A 24581-nucleotide genomic window follows, 5' to 3' on the forward strand; every position below is an offset into this window, starting at 1 on the left:
TGGCTTTCACCTTGCTTCAGTGTGTCAACTTTGTGCCAGTCTATGCAATGACGAGTCTATATCACCTTTTTCTAAATGATGAAATTTTATATAAAACTTCGATTCTCAATTGTGGTTAACTATTTCGATTTGCTCCCCCTTGACAATCTTCTTCTGGATGCTTTAAGAGAGTTTATGAGGTGAAATTTTCATTTGTTTAGCTAAAGATTCCATGGTTAAACCATAAGGAGATCCGAAGCTTTCTTGCAAAAACTGAAATGACCCTCCTATATATGGATCGTATGCCTGGATTTTATCTTGCTGAGATTTGTTTGGCTTTTCATTAGCACCTCTTCTTTGTGAATTTCCACATAGAATCTGTTTTATGAAATTCATTCACGTTTTAGTCACCCTTTGTTGGTAGTTTAACCTCAATCTCTATGGAAAATAAGCTCGAAACTATAGATGCTATTGTTTAAGGAGCAAAATGAAGAAATGGTACGTTGGTTTAGGTCTTTCTACAGTGTTCTTCAATCCTTTGTCCACACATCATTTTCTTTTTAACACTGAAGCACAAGTAATTTCATGCATTGTGAGTGAGTACAGCTCGTGGCAAAAAGGAAAAGTAAATTGGGGTTTATATCATCTCAATCAACAATTGACCTTTCGTATGATCTTAACGAAACTCGTAGTCACCTGTCTGCAGCACAACACGCAGGCAGTTGCAGCAACAAATTCATCTACTTAATAAATACAGGATGCAAAAACCACAATTTATTAAAAGAAGCATAAGAATTATCAATCAAACAAGACCTTACAACACCCAATTTCTAAAACTAAATTCTCTTAACAAAAACATTTGTTCTTGCTACCCATAATACAAGCTGTGCTAGAGATTTTAAGTGCTTACCACTGCTTACAAGTGTAAATTAATGATCAATCTTTGCAAAACGTCCCTTGATTCTTACTCTGCTTTCAGCCCGAGCCTTTCTTGATTCATATCTGATGTGCTTATCATACCTGTTAAAATCCAATATAAGCACACATATGTGCATGAAGCATAGAAACCATCAAAGCACAGTGAAATCTACAGTTGATACTTGAAGTTCAAGTAAATGAGACTGATAATGATGAAAAATCTTTTATTAATACTTTCTGAAAACCAGAATATCTTCTTCAGAAATTATTCTTATTAGGGTAAAATGTAGGATGTAATACCTCCGTGTTTTCTTTTTCTCCTTGTACCGTGAGAGTGCGGAGTCTCTCTGTTGAGTATTTAACTCATGTAGACCAACTTTAGGAAAAACTGATAATCTTTCAGTAATAATTGGATGTTGAGATCCCCCTTCATCAGCATCACTGACAACCCTTATACAGCCACCAGTATTTGAATGTTTGTCTGGAACTATGGAAATTTCCTCAACATGGTTTCTTGATACCATAGAAGGGTGACTAAACCACGTAAGTGCACTGCCCTGCATCAAGGGAAGAATTTGAGCATGTGGATAAAAAAAACTCTCCACTAAGTTAAAAAAAAAAAAACTAAGCCATCAAACTGATATTGCTTACAATAACGCAGGTCAGATTCTATAATCCAGCATTATATATTAAAAGAAAGTAGAATAAACTTCGATGAGAAGCCTATACAAGGATTTTGTATACGCATCCCAAATCTCATTGGCCAGATGTCTATTATTAGGATATCATGAATCAAACAACTAAAAGATGACCTTGTCTTTTGATGGATGAGATATCTATTTAGTGATCTAGCTCTCAATATAGTTCAAGGGGATTAAAGGACAAGAGCTACATATTTGCATAAATGCTGGAACAAAGGTAATGCTAACATTATTCAAGATCTGTTAAATCTTGCAAACATATTTAGAAAGCTGCAAAACTGTAATAATAGAAACTATACATTGATGATATGAAATGAGTCATCTACATCCGCTATAGCAATACTCATAGCAATGGCTGGTTGCCAAGCAGCCCAGCTCAACAAGCAGTCTGAAGTTTCAAGTAACCCACAACAATTTCAGGGGCTAAGTGAGCTAAGAGGTATGGTAGGATTCATAGGCTGTAAGATATACTTCTGTCTACCAGTCAAATGCATATCCGCTTGGGGCTAATTCAAATTTGTAAAATTAAGGTAATAATACACCTCAACAAGCGATCTAAAAGCCCCCAAATCCTAGTCCATCTATCCTTTGGACTTCTCTGACCAGGTTGGAAACAAAATGAAGCAACATGTTGCCCACACCAATTTCAAGATAACCAAAAGAAGCAAGCTTTTACCTGGTAAGCAGGATAAGTGATTGGTTCTCCATCTTGTCCAGAACCAGTATATATATTTACTGGCTGCAAGTTATGGTCAAGCACCGACGATTTGGACCTAATAATGGGTTCAGCATCCGCATTTTGGTAATTAAACTCAGATTTCAACTTGCCCAGTTGACAAAGCTGGAAGAGCATTTCTTCCTTGTGTTTCCCACAAGCAGCATTCCGATTCTGATTCAACAAAGAATTGCCCATAAATAATTAATTAAAAAAACAACCTGCAACAAGAATAATTCGAGAACTAGAAGTAATTATCTTGCACTAGGCATAAAAATTTTGAATCAGAAAGATCTAAAAGAAGGGAGAACCCGTTATATATAAAAAAATAAATATTTTAGTTTCATATAAAACAAAAAATAAGAATAAAAGGGTACAAAATTTCATGATATCATTGCAAAACACTTCTAATTTTTTTTTTCCTGAGCAAGATTTGCAAATAGAAAAACCAGATCATGAATACTTGCAAAATCTTAAAAAAAAAGAAAGAAAAGAAAAAAAAACAGAGAATCTTTAAAGATATAATGGAAGAGAAAGAGCTTTCAAAACAGAACAAAATACTTGCCTTGGGCAGAGGGGGTATGTCCAGAGCCTGAAAGTTATGAGCCGAGTTACTACTAACAATCAAGTCATCTATACTTACAAACTCAGGAGTTTCCCAAACTAATAAATCTGATAACCCATCTCCATCAAAACAGTTGGTATTACTATCATTATTATTGTCATCTCTCAAAAATAGAGCTTTATTGTCCAAATCGTCAAACCCAAATATTGTGGACATCTCGTTCACTGCTGGGCATCCAGTAAAGAACTCAATAGGCCTACGATTATGCGAAGATGAAACATATAAGGTGCTTTGGTTGTGATATTCCCAGTCACAGTTGGAGCAAAGAACAGAGTGCTCTGTTTCGCAGAAGATTGAAGCAGGGGAAGAGTCACAGGCATCACAGAGAAGCGAGCGAGAGTGCTTGGAGAAAAGCAGGTTTGTTGAGTGAACTTCTCGGTCACATGAGAAGCAAAGCTTTGCCGAGTCTGCTCTGCAGTATAAAAGAGCTGTTTTGTCGTTACAATAATCACAGAGTCGTTTTTCTTGTTCTTGTTGTCGCTTTTGTTGTGGCTGTGGCGGTGGTGTTTGTTGGGGTTTATCTAGAGCATCAGTCATTTCTTGCAGAGATTTTAAATGGGTTCTGGGTTTAGTTGCTTGAAAGTGCAAAAGATATAGAAGAAGAGAAGAGTATGCAAGGTTTAAGATAGAGGTAAGTAGAGAAAGAAAGAGAGAGTCAGAGAAATCCTGAGGGTATCATTTCTTGGTGTACAAGAATCATCTTTATCACAAAAGTTGACGTTTTTTCTTGTGTAGTAGTTCAAATGAAAACTGATGTTTTTAACCTTCTAGTTAGGGCAACGAAAAATGGTTGTGTGCTTTTATTGTATGTTTGAGAGGGCCATGAAAAGTGTCGACATATGTTTAAGTTCCATCCTCATCTAGAAAATTCAGTTGAAAGCTACCAGTTGCCTACTACAACTACAAGATTGGAATGGTAGATACTGGAAAGTTATTTATCTTCTGATTTTATGTCACTAAATTTTTTCAAGCCTTAAATCCACTTGTAAGATATCAGAAGCATATAAATTTAAAATGGCAAAAATAGGAGAGGAAAAGTGAAGTTCTGATGACAAGTTACCCTGATACAAGACCAATCAATAATAGCTATTACTGTTAGTTTTAATTACAATGAGGTGGGTTTTATTCAATTGATTGAAAAATCATTCAGTGTAATCGTTTTTTAAACATTGCTCTAAAAAAGACATTGGTAATTTTAAGTAGAGGATATACAAGTAATTATATTTTTTTCACATTAAAGTAAAAATTTTAAAGTGAGCCACTAAATGATAATCTCATCTTTACAATGAGTTTATTATAAAAATTGATAGATTTTACTAACAAAATTGGAAAATGGGCGAGAAAATTGACTGTTACACTTCAAGGGTGGAAAAAGATTAGTATGGAAAATTATGGGTGAAAAGAGAAAAAATTCTCTCAAGAAATTGTTGGAAAGTGTGGCAAAAGAGTTGCATACTCTTCTACTGTTTATCATAAATCAATAATTGTGTTCAAATTTCAACTGTCCTTACAAGAATTTTGTGAACTCTTTCATGAAAATTCCCAGCCTTAACCTTCTAACAAAGCAATCTATGAAAGTTTATTCAACCAAACACGAGAGATTTGCATTAGCATCAACCCCTCAATTAAAAGCCTCTCTCAAATTATGTAAAAGAAGGCCATGCAGTCGGTTACACTGATCCATCATATTAAATCTTTCAGGAAATTCATCAAAGCAAGCCAAGCTCTTTCAAGTGACGCACTCAGCTTTATATTTTGGCACAGTAAAAATAATTACAGGGAGTAGCAAATATATTCCTGTGGCATACTGGTTTGCCATCACAAATTCAACAATCACTCATAAACCACCAGTACTGATCAACTTAACAAGCTAAGAAAAGCTTTATAGCTTTATACGCAAACAAAAATTAACCATTTGAATTTAAGGGATAATTGATGCAAATTTTGTAAACCAAATTCTTATTAGTGTATTGCATAAGAGAATTTCTAAATTTGGTATACCTTACAGAAAGTTATCTTTTTGAATCCAAATCCTCTGGCTACATATGGACAAAAATTCTCTCAACCTAAGCTTTTCAGTTAGAATACACGTTAAACTTGTCATTGACAATAATGAAAATGAGAAAGGTATCTAAAAGTACATTTTTATGTTGCAAGATCTTACAAACAGTTGGTAAATTCCAATCAACAGAACTCCAAGTCCAGCAAATAGAATTGCATACTTTCTTCAGCTCTTGTGTGCATTTCGCTAGAGAAGCAATGGAAACTACAAAAAAGGAAAAAAAATCAATTTACGCCTTGCAGAGGTGCACTTTCTTAAATAAAAACTTTGAAAAGAAAAAAAATTAAAAACCTCAAACAAGTGAACTGATTAACTAACTTTAAACATTACTGAACATTTTCATGATCAGGTGCTGAAATCCTTCGGGTGTTATATGAGTCACAGTGCAGGCACTTGTGTCCTAAAATGTGAAATGGGGCTTTGCTGGTGGTGTTGCAGTCATTGCAGAGGATTGAAACCTGAAAAACACCCAAGCCACCCTCTGAGCTCTTTGACATACTACCAGTTCAGTTGCAGGAACAATTTGAAAACATAAATAAACAAATGATGAAAGGGGGTAATCTCTGCATAATTGTAGCAATCCAAACCAACAATACATGAAAAACATGGTTGAAGTTATTACATCGTACTGGTACTCCTCAGGCATCTTATTAGCTTCAATCTGCCGAAAAGCAACAATATCAAGACAATATTGTAGTAACAAAAGAAGCAGAAAAAATCATCCATCCAAATAAACTAAAATATCACAGTAAGACCCAATAAAATCAACTCTTCAATATTGGCTAAACTACACACATAGATAGAAACTAATTAGTTTATTACAGTCAAACAAACTATGGAAAATGGATGCAGAAACTGAATGCAGACAAATATTATGTTCAAGAGTACCCCATGGACATGCAATAAGCAAATAAAATCATTTACTTAAGCCAAAAAATATAAATACATAGCCTTTTAAAGCTTTAGATAAATTGATTCAGTAGTTAAAGCTTACTCCGCTACAACTCATGCTTAACCCTTCGCAAGAACTTAAAGAAAGACATAATTTAACAGAGAGAGAAAGAGGATTATAAGACAACCCTTGAACTTGACAAAGAAAGTACATGTGCATCGCTGTTATTAAGCAAAGCTGTTTGAGATAAGGAATGCCTCACTGCTTTTAAGTAGGAAATACAGTTTCCATCGTAATGCATGCTGTGTGCAAGTGGCAGGAAAGAATTTGTACAATAGCACTCGTAGATGCTTATTATTCCAATGAGAAGGCATGCCAAAATTTGAAGTTCTATTATGTTTTCGGCAAATTTAAATTATGTTGACCAATTCATAAAAGTTCCATACCTCCATATCTAAAAACTGCCAATAGTCAGACATGTTAAGCACTGTCTTGGAGCAAATAGGGCATCGGTACCTGGAAAATAAATAATAATCCGAATTAAAAACAACACAGAACTGATAAACTCTTCCAAAGAATTTGAAAATTGCTCTGAAATTTACTGGTTTTGGTAAGCCATTTCGTCAAAACAATCTGTATGCATTGTGTGCCCACATTTCATAACTGTTGAGCCTTTAACTGAGTCAAAAAGATACTGTCAGCATAAAACAGTATTGTTAGGCTGATAAAAAATCCCATGAACATCAATAAATTGTGACAGCCAACAGTCAAGCCACAAACCTCATAACAAACAGGGCAGTAGTTCTTCATGGAGTTCTCCACGCATACATGATCATTGCGCGCACTTACTGAGTAGCAAGATCCTGCGCTCTCACAACATAAATTAGAAAGGGAAAGAAATCTACAAAAGGACAGACGTTACCCACTGCTTCCTCAAACACTTAAACTCTTAAAACGATACAATGACATAAAAGACCAGTTAAAATTGCATGCATGCATTGAAGACCATAGTGATAAAAACAAAAATACATTAAATTTATCAGCTAAAATAGCAAAGCATATAAACAATCAAAGGGTAAGCTGCATTACGGGTAAACTTCTAAACATATACAGTTCAGGCTGTGGACTTACCAATAGCCTTGTTTTATACTATTAGTGTATACACAGCTCAAAATACTATAGCCTTGCAAATAACCATAAAAGTTCTTTTATTAGCGTATTTACAGATAAATGATAATACCAAGGCATTCTGGATTTCTAAGAATTACTGATGCTTCTAGGTACATTCAAGAAGAAAAAACAAAAGCTTTTCCTGGCAGAAAAAGAGAATAATATAAATCAAAGTAAAAGGAGATATAAGAGTGAGTGAGAAATCCAACAGTTATTCAATCTCCCCTATTCTTATTATTCTAATAAAAATTATAAGAAAGACTCTACGAGATTATAAGCTTGAATGATATATAGTTGTCTTAAATTGAATTCTTGATATCTTGACATGCCTGAACAAATACTCTGAAATCAATTTTCACTTATAAATGGGAAAAAATGGTGAAATAAGAAAACTCATGCTAAAGTTAGCCAGCAATGGCTAATCATCACCCATTCAGAACACTTTTTTTTTTTTAATCAAACTAAACGGCTAGGCCAAAGATGTGTACTTAATGGGAATAAATCAACATGCTAAGAAGGTTGATGATGGTATACCGCACTTCCGACAGTGAAAGAATTCATCACGGCCACCAACTCTGAGACCACAAAAAACAGCATACAACATTCATCACTTAGTATAAAGCATGAAGACAAAAAAGCAGAAAAAGGCTGATGTGGATATGAAATATGCGACAATATAACTGGTTTACTAACCTACAAATCCCACAATCATCACAGTGGAACTGTCCCTTTGAAATCTGCAATAGTTATATAAGCACGGAAAAAAACCACAAAAATAAAGAAAATAAATCAACAATGACCCAATTTATAAATTTGATTCTAGAACATTTAAGTGACAAATCACTTGAAACTAATTAACTCACATCATCATCATAAAATTTGCAAATATTGCAAAAATATTCACCCATTTTGACCCCACAGTTGGCACAAATTTGAGCAACCTGCAAAAGAGAAGAAGAAAAGAAAGGAAAAGAACATAGTCCTGCCTAAGATATTGGATAAACGAACAAAAGGTAAGCAACTATGGAAAGATCCCAAAAACACACCTCCTGCTCGGTATTGCAAAGTGAACAAACAACCTGGAAGACCAATTTGAAAAACATAAGAAATAAGTAATTTATCAAACACATACATTCAAATAAAATAGAATAATTAAAACAAGGCATCCATACTTGCTTAACATTTTGCCTAACAAGCTCGTGATGATCCTTGGGATTGCTGAGAGAGTTCTAAATCAAAGACAAGAAATCCCACAATCAAATGAAATACCAGAAAAGAAAAAAAAATCGATTAAATAATAACAATAATTGAGAGAGGTAAACAAACAAAGAGAGAGCCGTTACCACGTCCTCGTTATGGCAATGGCGGCAAGGGAAGATCTTATCGCAACAAGGAGCACGGATTTTGCATCGTCTCCGATAGTGCTCGCATCTAAAATAATAATAACAAAAAAAAAAAAAAAATACATAACGAACTACAATAAGAATAAAAAATCTAAAAGATAAAATAGGGGGAAAGTAATGCATTGATTAGGGTTTAATAATTTTGACCCGTATTGTAATTTTCCGACGTCATGTATTGTGGTGTGAGGATGTACAGAATCTTCTTCTTCCATGAATAATGTAATGAGAGGGGGAGGACACGACAAAGCGGCGAAAGAGTAAAATCCTCCTTCGGTTTTGCCCTTACAATCTAAGCAATTTAGTTTAATACATAATCCCACCCACCAACCCTGATAAATTTCTTTATTATTATTATTAGGCCTAATGCATTTCCCGCATGTACTTTGTTGAAATCGCATTGCCCACATTTGACATCGAAATGTCATTTTCTTAAAAGTCAAACACCTAATAACACAAACAATTTGTATTTTTCTTTTTCTCTTTTTGTAATCAATCGGTGCTACAATTGTAAATCTTCCACAAATCTAAATTGCACACGTTAGTAAGTGACAAAGACTCTCATCGATAACTTGACAGCATATTGCATAAACATGCCTTACACACTTATTTTCACAAGCCCAATAATTGTTTGCCAAAGGTTGACATATAAAAGGGCCAAAGGGCCAAAGGACTTATTTGCACCTAAGGTTTGTTGTATTATCAAATTAATAAAAAGTTAAAATTAACGAAACTAATTGATATTATTTATTTCCTCTTTAAGTTTAGAAAACTAACAATTTCTTTCTTAGATTAAACTTTAAAATATTATATTTTCTTCTTAAGGTTTTTTTCTTTTTTTCCCTCTAATTTTTCGTCACCATCACCTGTCAGCTTCCTTCTCCTTCTTCTTGTCAGCATTGAAAGCCATAACAGATAAATATTCGTCACTGGACAAAGACAACATATATATGTTCATCACTAGACGGAATGATGATCGTCTTCGTCTAGTGACGAACATTTATATGTTATGGTTTTCGACACCAAGGGAAGGGAGAGGGAAGTCGATCGATGACTATACTGAAAAATGAGAGAGAAAAAAAAAACATTTTAAAGTTTAATTCAGAAAAAAATTGATAGTTTTCTAAATCTATAAAGGAAATGAATAATATTTAATTATTTTTAATATATTTTTATCTAAAATGATAATTTTATCCTTAAAACTTAACTAATTCTATTAATTTCAATCACCCACGGATAAGTATTTAAGTTTTTAATACTTAATAGATGTTAATTTAGAAATAAAACAAACTTTGAGTGGGAACAAGTACTGTGGCCCATATAAAAGACATTAAATAATTTATCATCAAATAATTTAGAGATTAAACCGAACCTTTTTCCTAAGACCACTTCATCTTTAAGATTGACACAGTGCAATCCGAATGAAATACTATTTCTAGGCCTCCGATTGATCTCCTCACTATTATACAACCAACACATGACACTATCAGAGTGTTATTCACGACAAGATAGTCATGTTCAAGAACATTTAAACCATATAGTAATCTCTGCATTCAATTATGACGAGAGCAACGAGTCAACCGCCAACACACTAGCCCTATTGGCGCCAACAGAAACCCCCTAACAGACGTCAATGGACAACATTAGAAAGCACAAGAAGTCACGTCTTGTGTTTCCTCCATGATTAATGACATGATAAGCAGTCACATTGCATCGTTCGATATAAAATGAGCACTTCAAGATCAATCCTCTAGACATAACAGTTCAAGATATAGAGGACCAAGATACTAACGACTAACAAACAGTGACCAAATAATTACAAATTTGAAGATCTTTTGACAATTATCAGAAGAAAAATCATAGGCCAATAATCTTACGTTACAACAGCCATCTAGAAACAATCATGGATTAAATAAATTCAAGAGAGAGAGGGTAAATTTGCGAGGAGGCATTTTCCCCCAAAGAAATCTGTATATTATATTATTCTTGTACTAAATTACAAAATAATTAGAATTCCATAGATGTAAACATTCCAACTATTGAATCGAACCATGTTAAAAATGTTGGTGCCAATCTTTCTTCTTTAATTTACTTGCTCACACACCTCTTTAAAAATTTCCAAACACTCTTAATCGTTGTTATCTTAGTTTCTCTTACCCTAAGGGTCTAAATTGCATACATCAATTAGTAATGAAAAATCATATCAACACATCCCAATTTTGTTTATCCAGAATTGTCAATTACATGAACAAAACTTAAAACAATCACTCTAACAGAGGCCGCCTACATCCACGTTTGGGCAATTAACATGTAGAACAGACTAGATTAGTACCATGGAGGAAAATAAGAACAATTCACTCAAGCTTGCATACACGTATATGGCAATTCGAACATATAGAAGTACACAATGTTAAATGCTCATTCCATCTTGATAGGCCGCAAAGCATTCTCCCAACTCAAAGGATAGTACAGAAGCACGAATTGTGATTCTGCATCTCATCTTGGTTCTTAACTGCATTTCACCATAAAGAAGGAATTAAAGGAAGCAGCTTCAGTAATTTAAATAAATAACATTGAGTTTGGAATCCAGACAACTTGATATTTGATGGCTCAACTTAAGAGCATGACTTGTTTCCTACTCTAGCTAAATTAAATGTCATACAGAGTTCTTAGATGTATAATTTGGAAATACTTGTCAAAAGTATTGAACCCAAAATCTTAAACTGTTCTCCAAAGTGCTAGGAACCACTAACTCGATGCTTAAGAATTTATTTTTCTTCTCAATAAACTATGATTTAGTCCTTTTAATCAGTTTTCCACCCTACAAAGAGATAGCTTTACCTTTGGTGAACAGGAAGCACACATCAATTTTTGAGACATGTAATATAACAAGAATGACATCCAGGAATCTAGTGGCTGATTGTAGGCGATCTTAAAGAAAATTGAGAACTCCTGAAATCCGATTCAAGGAATCAGGAAAGAATCCATGTTATTTTTCCATAAAATAAAGCAAGAACAACATACAAGCATACAAATCCAACAAATCAGTCTACATCCACTTTACAAATTTGAATAGGCCTCACAAGGATTCTTCAATAACCTAAAGACTTAATTACAGGCCAAAAGAAAATTTAAGTGCAAAAAAAATTGCACATAGATTAAACTGGGCAAACTTAATGGGAAACAAGACAATCTTATACTGACTACATCATTTAATGCACATGAAGGACAACTCAGATACTGAGTAAATTCCAAAATTGACTCTGCTTATCAGATATAAAGGATGAGAAACAAAACAAACCTGTCTTCATTTTAGCTGCAGTAGGCTGTATGATGACATGCATGGTAATGACACCAGTAGGAAGGTGCCCCACAGTAACTCTTGAATCAGCCAATGTCTTGTTATTCTCCAAAATTTTACCAGCATGTATAAGTTTTACATCATTTACTGACTTCGGTGTGATTGTTTTATCTGAATATGTAAAGACCCATCAAAAACTTGGATGGAGGAATACCACAAGAAAAGATATGAAAACCTAAATCCCGCAATTTTGCATTCACACACGTGTCTTGGCAGCAACAAACATAAAATTATTATTCATTTGTGGAGATGCCATGTTAGGTGCCTGCGTACATATATCTAATAAGTTGAAAAATAAAATTTTCATACTGAAACATCAAGCAAGGTAAAGTTTTGATCTAATAATAAGGATCTTAGGTGAAGGGCATACAAGATTGAAAACACGAAGACAAACAAACAAAGGATGGCAGTGTTCCAACACGATTTCAAGCTAATAAAATAATTAATCCATGACAGGATGACAACATTTATAAAGGCCTGTTAAGACTGATTCTAATGCATAAACCTTATCTGACTAGTGGGTTTTAATCAAGATCTTCAATAGGTATTAATTGGTCTTAAAACAAACTGAAACAGGAACCCAAAGAACCTTGTTTCAACATTATTTACTTCTGTTATTGGGTTATTACGTTTGTTAAGAGATTTGTTGACATCACTTTCTTCACAGATTTAAAAAAAAAAAGAAGAATCCAAAGAAAGAACATAGCACATAAACAAAGTACAATCACCCTCAAACCATGTTCAGGTCAACCAGTAATCAAGACAAATGCAATAAAGGCAGTTCACTGAGTCTGAACACTCTCATTTAATCAACAAAATTACCGGTTCATAAGTAAACAGGAAATGAGATTAATAACCTTGAGGCCACTCAGAAACTAGCCTTTGCTTGAGAGTTGCAACAGAGGTAGATAGTGCATAAGTATTATGGCCAATATCTGTTCCATCATAAATGCGGAATTTAAGCTCAACTTGTTGTTCTCCTTCAGCCATAGTGCCTTTCTCCTTTTCCCAGCTTGCAAAATCCAATGAAATTCAGTCTCAGATCCAGATCCAAACCCAGACCCAGACCCAGTCCCAGTCCCAGTCCCAGTCACAGAATTCAGTCTCACCCTATTCACCTGAAAAAGAATTCACATACACAACTTTTAAAGCAAAGATTTATGCAACACTATCTGTTTAGCTTTTTTAGAAAATAGAGCTAAATAACAGAATAACAAAATTTTGTAATTCTTTCCACATTTTATTAATAAAAGATACAACTTATTTTTTTAAAATTAATATTTTCAAATATATTCCTCTTATCATGTTTCTCTATTCTTCACTTTTTAATAGTCTACAATCAAAATAACTAAGTTGCCAAGCAAACAGCTCGTTTCTTCTCCAAGATTTTGACAGCAAATCGGTAATAAGTAAACAACAACTAAAATGAAAGCGCGTAGAAAAGAAACTTGAATTTGATCAAAAAATTCGTTTAAACCAACCTCTGTGTATTTGATAAAAAGTTTGTTTGGAGCGAAAACATGCAAGAAATGTACATAGCCAACCCAATCCGACAAGCACTTCATATGATCCAGTCACTCTCCGCTCACTCAATTCCTGCAAAAAACAAAAAAAAACTACTTCAAGACCAACAAACCCTAATTATGAAATATGAATAAAAAACCAAATTCTGGAAATCCAACTCAAACTGACATCTAAAATCAAGAAAATTAATAAAAGAGAAGGAAAAACAGTTGAACATTGGAAATAATACCTAATCAAGAAGCCATAAATTGAATTAGGGTTCACAGTCTGGAGCTACTGTGTCGGTGCACTGTTACTTGTTCTTCTGCTAATTAAAATATTTTTTTCAAAATCTTTCCTTTCTTTTTTATTTTCTATTTTTTCCGTGGAAATCTGGTATTTATCTGCCTGATAAGATGTGAAATTTATTTAGAGTTAGGAGAGAGCACACAAATCAAGTCATTGTTGGTTATTTATTTTCATGAATGCCTATATTGCCCTTTACAAGCGAGCGGCAACTGGCAACTCGTGCGTGGAGACTAGTAGTTGCTCATGCATTCTGAAGATCATAGTCATAGATGTTGTAATAAACATAATCACACATTTCTTGTCAATACAGTTTTTTTTGGTTCATCGATGAATATATAAAAGAGTTATTACCATGGAATTAATTTATTTTAAATTAAAAATAAATAATATTTTATTATTTATATATTTAAAAATATATATACATAATATTATTTTATTACTGAACAGCTAAATACAAACTCTTGTACAAATTCAGGCTGCACAAGAGCATGAAATGATTAGAAGGTAAGGGCAAAGTACAAGAAGCTAGGTTTGGTTATTTTGAGTCATCTCTCCACCTCGGAAATTTTTGCTTTTTACTTTTACCAATAACAACAACAAATATATCTTTGTCATACATCATCAAGGAATCTGTTGATGGACATTGATGACAGCAAGCAGTATCTTATATGCATAAGACCAATTTTGTCAGTTCAATTCAATATGAAAGATGTATTATGGATCTTCCTTTTATCAATTGGGGCCTGAGAATCAGTGCCTAATGGAGACATTTCTATGCTAATATGCTGTAAGAAAGATTCTAGCAAGCTCTGCAATCTCTGGAAAGATAATCTTGGCTCTCTTACTTTATATCAGACCTTGGTTTCAAGTGAACAAACTTTAATTCACCCACTTATTCTAAACACTTCTACTACCCACTTGAAGATCACCACACTATAAAAAGTAGACTAAATTGTAGGGAAAATGACAAAGAATTTAATACCCTTCTTTATCTCAGATAAAATAAAAGAATATATGGTAGCATATATTAGAAAAGTCAAGAATTTTTAATTCAAACTATCGGCATATGAAAGAGTGCAGTTAGATGTTCAAAGTTGAGGTCCTTAAAGTTGTCTCAATGGTATAAATTTCTTTTCAAATTGGTGTCATCAGATAACTTTTTTTGTTTGTAAAGTTCTTAATCGTATATTATTCTTTCTTTTTTTCCATACACAATCCACACCTCTTCATTTGTTCTTAGTATGATACTCTAGAAGATTAAACATAGAGAGGTTTATCTTAGTGATCAAAATAAATTTTATGAAATACTTTACAACATAAAATACATAAAGCTGAACTTCATTAAGAAAGGCAACACAATACAATTACATGCTATAGCTATTCCAAATCTATATATTAAGTACTTGAGACATAACAAGCTACATAGACTACACAACACAGAGCACACTAAACTACCAATTGCTGCCAAATTTATTCTTCAATGTGATATTCAAGTATATGATTTAAGACAAAGCCTACTGATAAGGCTTGAGAAGTGGAATCAAACTGCCACTTAGGTGAAGAGACATGACTTCATTGGTGGATCCAACCAGCTTCCCAGCAATGAACACGGCTGGTACGGGTGCGTTACACCCCAATCTTGTCAGAGCTTTCTCCATTTCCCTGCCTTCAGGATCCTGGTCGATCTCACAAACTACTGGGTTCACTCCAAGTTCCTGAAATAAAATGATGACTGCATAACACAGGCAACATGAACTCTTGCTGAATATTACTACTCCCTTTTCCGATACCAACCTTGTTATCTTGTCCATGATGGTAAGAATGTCTTCTTAATTGCTTAGTGCAAATTTTTCTCTTAAAAGATAAAAAAAAAAGTAACACAGGCAGGTTACTTTAGGTTGCAATTAAAACCTATATACCATGAGACCAAATTCAGCTGAATTTGGTCTTGGTAGTGGAAGGATGAAAGTAGGAGAAAGAAAGGAGAAAGGATTTAAAGCTCAAGGTTATTTGAACTTAGTTCTAATGCTATCCTATTTATAGGAACATCAAAGTAGACTCCATTGTTTGAACAAGAACATTCAAAAGAGGATCTGCTTTTACTTAGATGCCCAAAATAATAAAGTAGCTTTACCAGGATGGAGACTACAGTGCTTTTCTGAACTGAACAGCTTGCATATATTGTATTTTCTTCCAACTAGTTATTCATTTTGTTAGAGTGAGTCTAAACCCGTAGCCATCTGATATGTGGACTATTTTTGCTGATTTTATGGAACACAAGTATGCTCTCCCATCAAGATGCAACAAAAGTGAAAATTCTATAGCGAGGCGTAGTCAATTTATAACATATTCTCATGATCACCTTCTTTGAATACTTATGCAGAAAGATTGGGAATTAGATGGCTTTCGGTGGTCGTGAGTGTTGTGCCCACCACTTTCACGATTCCCCTTTGCCCACAACCACATCAACCTCTATTCATATACTCCGTTGCTCGTGTAAATATTGCTTTCACATGTATGGAAGAATATAGAATGTGCAAAGAAGCAAAGAATTCTCTTTTCAGGGCCAAGCCTAATCACGAGTGATCGGCAACACACTGTAGCTCTGCATAGAATCATAAATAATTCATTAAGATATGTACCTCTGCAGACGCACTCAGAAATTATTATTCAATTATTCGGTAGATTCGTTAATATCCACCAAGTATATGGATAAACACATAGGTGGTATCTAGATAGATCAAGGAAATTCATATGGGAAAGCTTTTGGCATTCGGAAATGGAGGAATACTAGAGAGAGAAAATTTCCGCATCTCCATTTTGTCGCCTCCTAAGGAAAGTGATTATGCAGATGTCTTACGGTTAATTACCCGGTAAAAAGGTATCTTTCAGAGGACAAACTCCGAAAGTAAACAGCTTATCGAATTGTAGTCCTTACAATAAGAGCCGTAGAAGAAAATGCTATGATGTCTACAAGAATTATTTTTATTATCGCCTTCATGGTGACACTGGGGCTCTTCCTCTCCTCCGTTAATGTAATTGTCTCTTCATGACACAGGGGATTGCTTTTATATGTGGCAAAACTTGTGCAATCGAACATTTCTGATTACTAAATAGTAAAAAAAGGGATGCATTTTGGATTTATTCTGTCACAGTGTAGCTTGCTGAGGATTAGGAACCATTTCATTCAATATTCTCAAACAGGAATTTATCTGATCTTGCAAGGTTGATTTGAGATTTCAGGTTGATGGCTTGCTTATTTTAAATTCTGATGTGAAAGAATCCTAGAAAGTTTAAAAGATAAAAAATGATGCTTATATGTTTTATGCTGCGTCTTCATTATCAATCGGAAAGAAAGCAATTATCAAAATCAAGATCTGTGGGTAAATACAAAACTCTTTATGCTATTTCATTAAGTAATATGGTATTCTGCCATACAATGTTATCAAAAACTCATAACATTGCTTTCGACATGGTATTAAAACTATATTCATGTCACTGCAAACTTGTAGGAACGTGGTACAAGGACTGTGTTATTGTAGTAAGTAGTTAGCTAGAACCAGATGGCTTTTGCGTCCATGAGCATCTGCTTCAGAGACCCATCAACGTGAAGGGAAATGACATCTTTAGCTGAACCCACATATCTTCCGCCAATAAACACAGCGGGGACTGACCCATATCCTTGGGCCCTTAGAGCCCGCTCAATTTCCTTCCCATTTGCATCATGGTCAAGCTCATGAATGGCAGGGCTTGCGCCCAGTTCATAAAACAGTCTCTTGATGCTATGGCACATGCAGCATGAGCTCCTTGTGAAAATCACTGCAGCCTTATTTGATGCTAAATCTCTTACAGTGTCCATCTTGATTGATAATCTTTGTATGTTGTAGCAAAGATTTAGCTCAGCAATGCAGCTCAGGTTAAAACAGCAAAGGAAGCTAAATTTGCGAAACTGAAGAAGAAAAAGAAGTAGTATGTAGAGGAAACGAGGAGCAAGATTAGTGTAGGAAAACTGTGTCTGGTTATGGTAGACTTCGAGATTTCAACAACCATATTTATAACAGTTGGTGAGAGTAGTGGATTACATTGTTCAATCCAGAATAACAAAAATCAATATAAAAACAATAGATAGGATAAAAAGAAGAAGTTCTTTCAGATATTTGTTTGGATAAGAAAAAATGCTTCCCTGTGACTTGCTACCCACTTTCATCTTCCATCAACTACAGTATAACCATAATCTAAATCTTCCCGAATGTCCGTACAACTAACTTGAGCAAGCTGGAATACAAAAACAGTACTACATGAATTATTAATTAGCACAAATCACTTTCGGCACTAGTTGGCAGCATCATAGATTATAATAAACATAAATGTGGCAACGGAAACAGGAAGAATAATACTGTTTTTATCGATATTACGCCATAACCATTCAAAATGAAGAATCCCTCTAGTATTAATAAATTTAGAATGTCAAGGACCTGAAAAGAAAGGGAGAGGGGGGCAGCAGGCAGTAGTAATCTGGTATTGATTCTAAGCCAGCCTCAACCTCCAAGAATAAAATAGCGTTTTCTTCTGAAACAAAGTGTGATTTGGTATTATGCCTTAACAACATAATGACAATGAAAATTTGGCGTTTATTTTAATTTCAAAATGATGATGATGGAGTTTGTAGTTGGGTAGTTAAAACTTGTTTTTAGTTTTGGCTGCATCTGGGTAGCGTCAGTTTGATGATGTGGAGAGAAAGATTGAGTTTATCCAATTCATTCCACTTTATAATTTGGTTCCCGCATCAGATACATGGCGCATAAAAATCCACTGTTGCCGATGCAAGTAAATCCCAGCTTCCAACACAACAGATCGAATCTTCGGCCTGATTACATTCATCTTCTGCTTGATCAACATGTGCAAGAGAAGAATCTTGTATCAAAGTAATGAGCGCCACATGCACGTCGGCCACCATTATTGCTCTTACTCGTCCTTATCCTTCGTTCTTGTATATCCTTAACTAAAACAGAAAGCATTTTTCGGATGGTTGTGAAATGATAAGAGAGAATGTCAACTTTGAGTTATTCTAAATTCGTCATCTCTTAAATTTCGGCAGAATATGACTCAATGCACTAAAAATACGGTTTATCCTTTTCTTGGTCAAAATATATGATATGAATGTCTTAGTCCTTAGGAATTAGCCCTTTTCTTGGTCGAATTCAGAGGGAAATAACTCTTTCAATCACCTTTGTGACAAATTTGACAGTTTTGTGGAAATCTTTTTTTTATTTAGGAATTTATTTAAAAAAAAGAAAAAGAGAGATTGAGTTTGAGGTCTTGGTTGCTGTTTTATTGTGGGCTTTTCGGCCTATAATAAATACTGGACAATTTTGGCTCGGCCCAAGAATGATAGGCTATCTCATCACCCTCTCACAGCCCTATCAATTACTTTCCCCGTAATTGTCTTCGGGCGCATATGGCACAGAGACAAAAGGCCAAAAAAAGCGCGAAAGTCGTGACAGTCTGCTGGGTGCTGACAAAGTCAATTGGAAGATCTATTAGGCTTTACGCTTATAAACCCTAGCCGTATAAATGTCGTGCATCTACATTTTCTATCTCTTCTCCCTTTATCTTTGCTTTGTGAGTTCTAATCGAATCTCTCTGTTATAGTAAAATTCTGATGTAAAGATTTCTTTTTTTAAATTTGTTAATGTTATCCTGTTATTTATGAATTATTATGTAAATGATAGTGAAAGAAATTCACTGAACAATTGTTCATGTAATTTGTTTATTGTACTTTGCGTTTCATTATTTGTTTGTCCGAGTCTATTGACCCCTGATGAATGTGAACTTCGTATCTATCAATTTTTTTAGTTTGTTATGCTGCATGATTAAAGTTGACGTGAACTGTTAGCCAACTTTTTGTTTGATAATTAATTGATAGACTGGTGAAAAACTGAAAATTTCCTACTTGTGGTTTAATTTTTGTTTACTTAGTTTTAGGATATAGATTCTATAATCTCTAGTTTAGTCTTCCTTTATTTTGCATAGTTTTTGGTTGGGTCTGACTTATGTAAAATTTGTATTTAAATCTTTTTTCCTGAAATAACTGGGTGGGTTCTAGATTGTGGTCTTCATCTCTCTATATGGAAAGAAACTCATAATTTTTTTTCTCATTATGTTTGCCTTATCACATTGGTGAAAGAATGATAGTTAGCTATTTTGGGGGTCACTAACACAATGCATCACAGTTCTAAGTGATATGTCCTGTAAAATTTGTCAATTTATTCAAATCAGGAAATTTTATTACATTTTTTACGGTTGTGATGTATACAAAATGCATTCTAGAATTCATTTATCCTAATATTATTTGTGATGATGATAAGAAGTTCTGTTATCAGTTTTGCTTTTTGTACATCAAAGAAAAATTTGGTCTACCCACATTTTGTGTTTGCAATATAAATTTACTGGTGATTGATTGGTGTGAGATAGGTCCAGTTTATTAAGAACTGGTGATGTCTTTTTCTTTTAATATATTTTTTTGGTCATTTACAGTTTATATAATCTTCTAATTTGTATAAATTCTGCCCCAATCCTTCACTGCAGACATTATATATCTAATTGTTGTAGATAGTTACAAAAGGTTTTGATAATTCTCTTTGCATTCTATTCTACCTTAATTTTAGGGGCCCAAATGCCAGACAATAAAGAAATAGAGGACAGACCATCTGAAGCAAAATCTGTTGATGCATCTAAAAAAAGGCAAGGAACTCGTGATGAAATGCTTTCTAGGCACAGGTAATATTTTCATTTATAGTCTACATTGTAAATTCATTCTTTATAATATTGAGATGCATCTGGTTGTTCCTTGAAATATAGACAAGTTCATTAATCTTGTTTAGCATTCTAGAGTTATGTTGCTATGTTAATGTGAAAACCATTTTATTTGTTGGTTTTTTAATTATCACTTTTACCATGGAACATCTGGCTTGATGATTACTTAAGTAAGCTATTTTTATATTGTTTCTATCAAGTTCTCTTTGTTTATTTTTCTCCTGTTATTGACTGTGGTAGATTTTTGTGCCTTTAAAACTTTTTGTTTTCTTTTTCCAAGCTATTTCTTGGATTTTCAGTTAGTCTTTTGATTCGGGAAAGAGATATCACAGCTTCAGAACAAGGAAAAACTGAACTGAAGAAAGCAGCAACCAAGGGTAGTAAGGCTGAACAGAAAGCTAAGAAGAAGCAGGTGGAGGAGGAGATATCTCAACTCTCTGCGATGCTTAAAGAGAAGCATGCTAAAGAACTTGTTTCATTAGGTTATAGCAGTAGTAATGAAAGCAAGAAAAGCAATCTTGACAATTTGGTGAAGGCCATTGCTGGAGTTTCTGTCACCAACCAACCTGAACATTCTAAGCCCAGCAAGGGTGCTAAAAAGAGAGAGAAAAGTGCTCAGCAAGATGCAGCAAGAGAACAAAGAATTCAAGAAGAGCAGAGTAACATTATAAGTGATCGAATGGTTGAAGACAAGAAATTGGAAAAAAAGCTTCAACCCCTTGGATTGACTGTTAACGAAATAAAGCCAGATGGACACTGTCTCGAGCAGTTGAGGATCAGCTTGCCCATCTTTCAGGAGGTTCTTCTCCTTACACTTACCAATCACTTAGGGAAATGGTAGCTGCTTATATGAGGGATCATGCATCTGATTTCTTACCATTCTACTTGTCAGAAAATATGTTAGATGAAGATTATTCTGATAATTTACAAGCGGAGAGATTTGAGAATTACTGTAAAGAAGTTGAGTCAACAGCTGCCTTGGGAGGGGAGCTAGAGCTCAGAGCCCTAACTCACCGTCTGAGAAAGCATATCAAGATATTTTCGGGATCCTTCCTTGATGTGGAAATGGGGAAGGAGTACAAATCGGGTCATAGGTCAGATTTGTCTAATGCGAGTATTTTGCTGTCATATCATAAGCATGCATTTGGACTTGGTGAGCAATATAATTCCGTGGTCTGTAATTTGATCAGATAGGTGTTTTGCACTTTATATGTGAAAAGTTACTTTTTTGGTGAACAATCTACTTCCGTAATGTTATAGAGAACATGATATATATATATATATATATATATATATATATATATATTCATCAAGATAGGCAATTAAAAGAATAGACGAGACAAAACTATGCAATAACTGTGAAACAATGGTTGTCCAGGAGAATTGGGGGCTAACTTTAATATGAGCCTTTCTAAAAAGGCACCAGCGGCGACATTCAGGGCCTGTAAATGTTGACACAGGTGAATCATAATTTATCTATTTAACAGTGTATGTTATGTATAACAACTCACGGTCAAGTAAAATAAGCGGTCCTGCATATAATTGGCCTTTGCTGAGTCTCTGGCCGGTTTTGGAAGATACATTTGAACGTGGCAATTTAGATGGAGGGCCTTTTTCTCTGCTGCAGCTACGTGGCTCAATCTAGTTCTACAAAGTTATATGTTAGAGTTGGCATTGGCACTGGCATATATGCTGTTCTTTTGTATTCCTGCTTTTCATGCCATCACCAATGATTCCAATAGGCGACGGATGGCTAACTGTGGACCAAAAGCAAAATTTGGTTGGATTGTTGTGAATATATATATACACACACGCACATAACACACTTAGACAATACAATGTCCAATTCTTAAGAAATGATAAATTATATTTAATAAAATTACGTGTATTTATTTTAGTTGTATAAATATATATGTATTTATATATGTTATTATATGATTAAGTAATAATTATATAATTATAAATTAAAAATAAAATAATATTTAATCATATAATAAAATATATAAATATTTATATAATTATATATATAAAATGGGGATACATTGTATTGTTCATTTGTATTATATTATTGCTTCTTTACTTTCTTCTAGAGAAAGAGTATAATTCTGACTGCCCAGAAATCCGAGATTCACTTGTTGACATCACGTTGATGATGTGCTACCTTAGACAATCCAGTTTTGTTTAGCTCATAAATTTTCATATCTAAATTAGTAATTAAAAAGTAAAATCGCCGAAAGCTAGTGTGAAAGCGTGCGATTATACTGGGGTCTTGACTAATGCATTAACTGTTTTTTTGTTTGCTTATCTTTCATCTAATCAAACAGAGACAAAGATTTTTGTTCAAAAGCTCCCTGTAGAGATCTTACTTTTTGTTTAGTTGTCAAATCCTGCGGTTGCTTTGGTAGCATCTTTGTAAAGTTACATTAATTAAAAAAAAAAGTATAATATTTTTCTGCAATGTGTTTTGTGCTTCTCCTGCTACAACTGAAGTCAGAATTATATATCACCATCACTTGCAGATAAAGGCCCAATGGCTATCTTCTTATGAAATGACGGGTCAAGGCATGGTTTATTATTATTATTAAAAAAAATTATTTTTAAAAGATTTAATAAATAAAAAAATCAGTTGACTTTTAAATTTAAAAAAAAAAAAAGAAAATCGTCATTTCATCGCAATTCGGTGGAAGTCATTCGGCAACTTGGAAAATAAATGATCTTATATTGCTAATAATGAAGCATCTTTTCCGTAAATTAATTTCATTCTTCACGATTCCATTTATTTATTTATTTTTTTCCCCTTTCAGCTTTCGGTTTTCTTGAATTGAACGTCTGCGAATCTTCTCATAGAGGAAAAAAGTGCTGCTCAACAACTATATTGGATAAACTCCACTTATTTTTCCAACTCATCGGATGCTTCAACTAGATATTGCAGATATTCGGCAATGTTAAAACACATAGAAAAGAAAAAAAATTTAAAAGACAGAGAGAGAGAGAGAGAGAGAGAAATTTTAATTACCCAAATACCCATCGATATCAATCTTGATGCAGGCAGGCAGCCATGATTTTCAGAGAAGCCCTTGTCAGGATAGGTATATGCATAAGCTATGTTAAAAATTTTAGCATTTTGAAAATGCAGTCGGCATCACCTTTATTTCAGTCTAATTATCTTTTCGAGATTAGATTGATCAATCCAAATAAATAAAATTTTAAATTTGATAATTGATTTCACAATCATGTATTATTAAAATAGTAATAACATTCTAATGAAATTTAATACAATCTTATTTAATTTGATGTCTGATTTACTCAAGTCTTTATCATATCATCGTTAAAAATGGGTAATATTGGGAATCGAATGATTTCCATTTTTAACATTTTATTCCTATTCACACTTGATTTTTTCTTTCTTTTCTACGTGTGAAATGCAGTGCACTTTTGGCTGGTTTAAATAGACCCGGTTGGAGGTGAAGTTTCTCAGGGCAAAGCCTGAAGTATTATTACAACTTTCCCATAAAACTTCGATTTGCTGTTTCTTTCAATTACTGTTATCAGCGCCATGGCTAATATCAATGGTTTGATAGCCGAAAAGCCTGTGGTGATTTTCAGCAGGAGCAGCTGTTCCATGAGCCACGCCATTAAGACGCTCATAAGTAGCTTTGGGGCAAATCCTACCATATATGAGCTAGATGAAATTGCAAATGGAAGGCAAATTGAGAGGGAACTGGTGCAGTTAGGTTGTCAGCCGAGTGTACCAGCAGTGTTCATTGGTCAACAGCTCGTCGGCGGTGCCAAACAGGTGATGAGCCTTCAGGTTCAAAACCAGCTAGGCCAGTTGCTTAGAAGGGCAGGAGCTATCTGGGTTTGAAACAAAACCAAGTATTAAACTATTAATTTACTTCCTCACTTATCAACTCTTTATATGTAGACTAAACCAGCTCTAATAAACTAGCTTTTAATTACATATTACCGATAACTCTACAAAGTTACCTACTGAGGGAGCTTCTATTTACCTAATTCTGTACTTTTTCTTGTATTTTCTGGATGCTTAAGTCGGGTGGAACATGTTTTACCTTCCACATGTAATAATATCTACAGTTCAAGCTAAATAAAGGTAGTTAAATTTGCTATTA

At 34.1% G+C, this 24581-nt stretch overlaps 6 protein-coding genes and 1 pseudogene across 6 annotated transcripts; 2 read left to right on the forward strand and 5 right to left on the reverse strand.

Annotated features, from left to right (window-relative positions):
* Positions 1–738: 738 nt before the first annotated feature.
* Positions 739–3717, reverse strand: LOC123216674 (zinc finger protein CONSTANS-LIKE 13-like). Its single transcript, XM_044637179.1, has 4 exons — positions 2879–3717; positions 2275–2487; positions 1198–1454; positions 739–999 (listed from the first exon to the last, which is right to left on the reverse strand). The coding sequence occupies exons 1-4, from the start codon at positions 3473–3475 to the stop codon at positions 909–911; spliced, it is 1158 nt and encodes a 385-aa protein (XP_044493114.1). The 5' UTR covers positions 3476–3717; the 3' UTR covers positions 739–908.
* Positions 3718–4870: 1153 nt separating this feature from the next.
* On the reverse strand, positions 4871–8798 carry LOC123216675 (E3 ubiquitin-protein ligase MIEL1). The gene is made up of 13 exons (XM_044637180.1): positions 8613–8798; positions 8406–8493; positions 8235–8291; positions 8109–8141; positions 7926–8003; positions 7756–7799; positions 7597–7637; positions 6673–6755; positions 6495–6586; positions 6339–6408; positions 5623–5661; positions 5319–5458; positions 4871–5204 (listed from the first exon to the last, which is right to left on the reverse strand). The coding sequence occupies exons 1-12, from the start codon at positions 8675–8677 to the stop codon at positions 5327–5329; spliced, it is 822 nt and encodes a 273-aa protein (XP_044493115.1). The 5' UTR covers positions 8678–8798; the 3' UTR covers positions 4871–5204; positions 5319–5326.
* Positions 8799–10649: 1851 nt separating this feature from the next.
* Positions 10650–13753, reverse strand: LOC123215712 (membrane-anchored ubiquitin-fold protein 3-like). The gene is made up of 5 exons (XM_044635921.1): positions 13577–13753; positions 13305–13419; positions 12681–12941; positions 11764–11934; positions 10650–10974 (listed from the first exon to the last, which is right to left on the reverse strand). The coding sequence occupies exons 3-5, from the start codon at positions 12811–12813 to the stop codon at positions 10919–10921; spliced, it is 360 nt and encodes a 119-aa protein (XP_044491856.1). The 5' UTR covers positions 12814–12941; positions 13305–13419; positions 13577–13753; the 3' UTR covers positions 10650–10918.
* Positions 13754–14957: 1204 nt separating this feature from the next.
* Positions 14958–15663, reverse strand: LOC123216114 (monothiol glutaredoxin-S9-like). Its single transcript, XM_044636479.1, has one exon. The coding sequence runs from the start codon at positions 15444–15446 to the stop codon at positions 15150–15152; it is 297 nt and encodes a 98-aa protein (XP_044492414.1). The 5' UTR covers positions 15447–15663; the 3' UTR covers positions 14958–15149.
* Positions 15664–17019: 1356 nt separating this feature from the next.
* On the reverse strand, positions 17020–17872 carry LOC123217431 (glutaredoxin-C11-like). Its single transcript, XM_044638463.1, has one exon. It carries the CDS (start codon positions 17492–17494, stop codon positions 17189–17191), a length of 306 nt encoding a protein of 101 aa, XP_044494398.1. The 5' UTR covers positions 17495–17872; the 3' UTR covers positions 17020–17188.
* Positions 17873–18940: 1068 nt separating this feature from the next.
* On the forward strand, positions 18941–21690 carry LOC123216073 (annotated as a pseudogene).
* Positions 21691–23906: 2216 nt separating this feature from the next.
* On the forward strand, positions 23907–24581 carry LOC123216110 (monothiol glutaredoxin-S1-like). The gene has a single exon (XM_044636476.1). It carries the CDS (start codon positions 24008–24010, stop codon positions 24314–24316), a length of 309 nt encoding a protein of 102 aa, XP_044492411.1. The 5' UTR covers positions 23907–24007; the 3' UTR covers positions 24317–24581.

The sequence above is a fragment of the Mangifera indica genome, chromosome 5 (genome assembly GCF_011075055.1).
Source record: "Mangifera indica cultivar Alphonso chromosome 5, CATAS_Mindica_2.1, whole genome shotgun sequence".
In the NCBI taxonomy this organism is placed as follows: Eukaryota; Viridiplantae; Streptophyta; class Magnoliopsida; order Sapindales; family Anacardiaceae; genus Mangifera; species Mangifera indica.

What these genes read in the sequence shown, in the direction of transcription:
- LOC123216110 (XM_044636476.1), top strand. Translation starts at nt 24,008, where the DNA reads ATGGCTAATATCAATGGTTTGATAGCCGAAAAGCCTGTGGTGATTTTC.
- LOC123216675 (XM_044637180.1), bottom strand. Translation starts at nt 8,677, where the DNA reads ATGGAAGAAGAAGATTCTGTACATCCTCACACCACAATACATGACGTC. An exon ending in GTCGGAAAATTACAATACGG is followed by an intron (nt 8,494 to 8,612) that starts GTCAAAATTATT and finishes TTATTATTTTAG; the next exon opens with ATGCGAGCACTATCGGAGAC. An exon ending in CTGAGGAGTACCAGTACGAT is followed by an intron (nt 5,459 to 5,622) that starts GTAATAACTTCA and finishes GGTGTTTTTCAG; the next exon opens with GTTTCAATCCTCTGCAATGA.
- LOC123217431 (XM_044638463.1), bottom strand. Translation starts at nt 17,494, where the DNA reads ATGGACACTGTAAGAGATTTAGCATCAAATAAGGCTGCAGTGATTTTC.
- LOC123216114 (XM_044636479.1), bottom strand. Translation starts at nt 15,446, where the DNA reads ATGGACAAGATAACAAGGTTGGTATCGGAAAAGGGAGTAGTAATATTC.
- LOC123216674 (XM_044637179.1), bottom strand. Translation starts at nt 3,475, where the DNA reads ATGACTGATGCTCTAGATAAACCCCAACAAACACCACCGCCACAGCCA. An exon ending in ACATACCCCCTCTGCCCAAG is followed by an intron (nt 2,488 to 2,878) that starts GCAAGTATTTTG and finishes TTGTTGAATCAG; the next exon opens with AATCGGAATGCTGCTTGTGG. An exon ending in TCACTTATCCTGCTTACCAG is followed by an intron (nt 1,455 to 2,274) that starts GTAAAAGCTTGC and finishes CCCTTGATGCAG; the next exon opens with GGCAGTGCACTTACGTGGTT.
- LOC123215712 (XM_044635921.1), bottom strand. Translation starts at nt 12,813, where the DNA reads ATGGCTGAAGGAGAACAACAAGTTGAGCTTAAATTCCGCATTTATGAT. An exon ending in AGTTTCTGAGTGGCCTCAAG is followed by an intron (nt 11,935 to 12,680) that starts GTTATTAATCTC and finishes TTACATATTCAG; the next exon opens with ATAAAACAATCACACCGAAG. An exon ending in TGCAGCTAAAATGAAGACAG is followed by an intron (nt 10,975 to 11,763) that starts GTTTGTTTTGTT and finishes GGTGAAATGCAG; the next exon opens with TTAAGAACCAAGATGAGATG.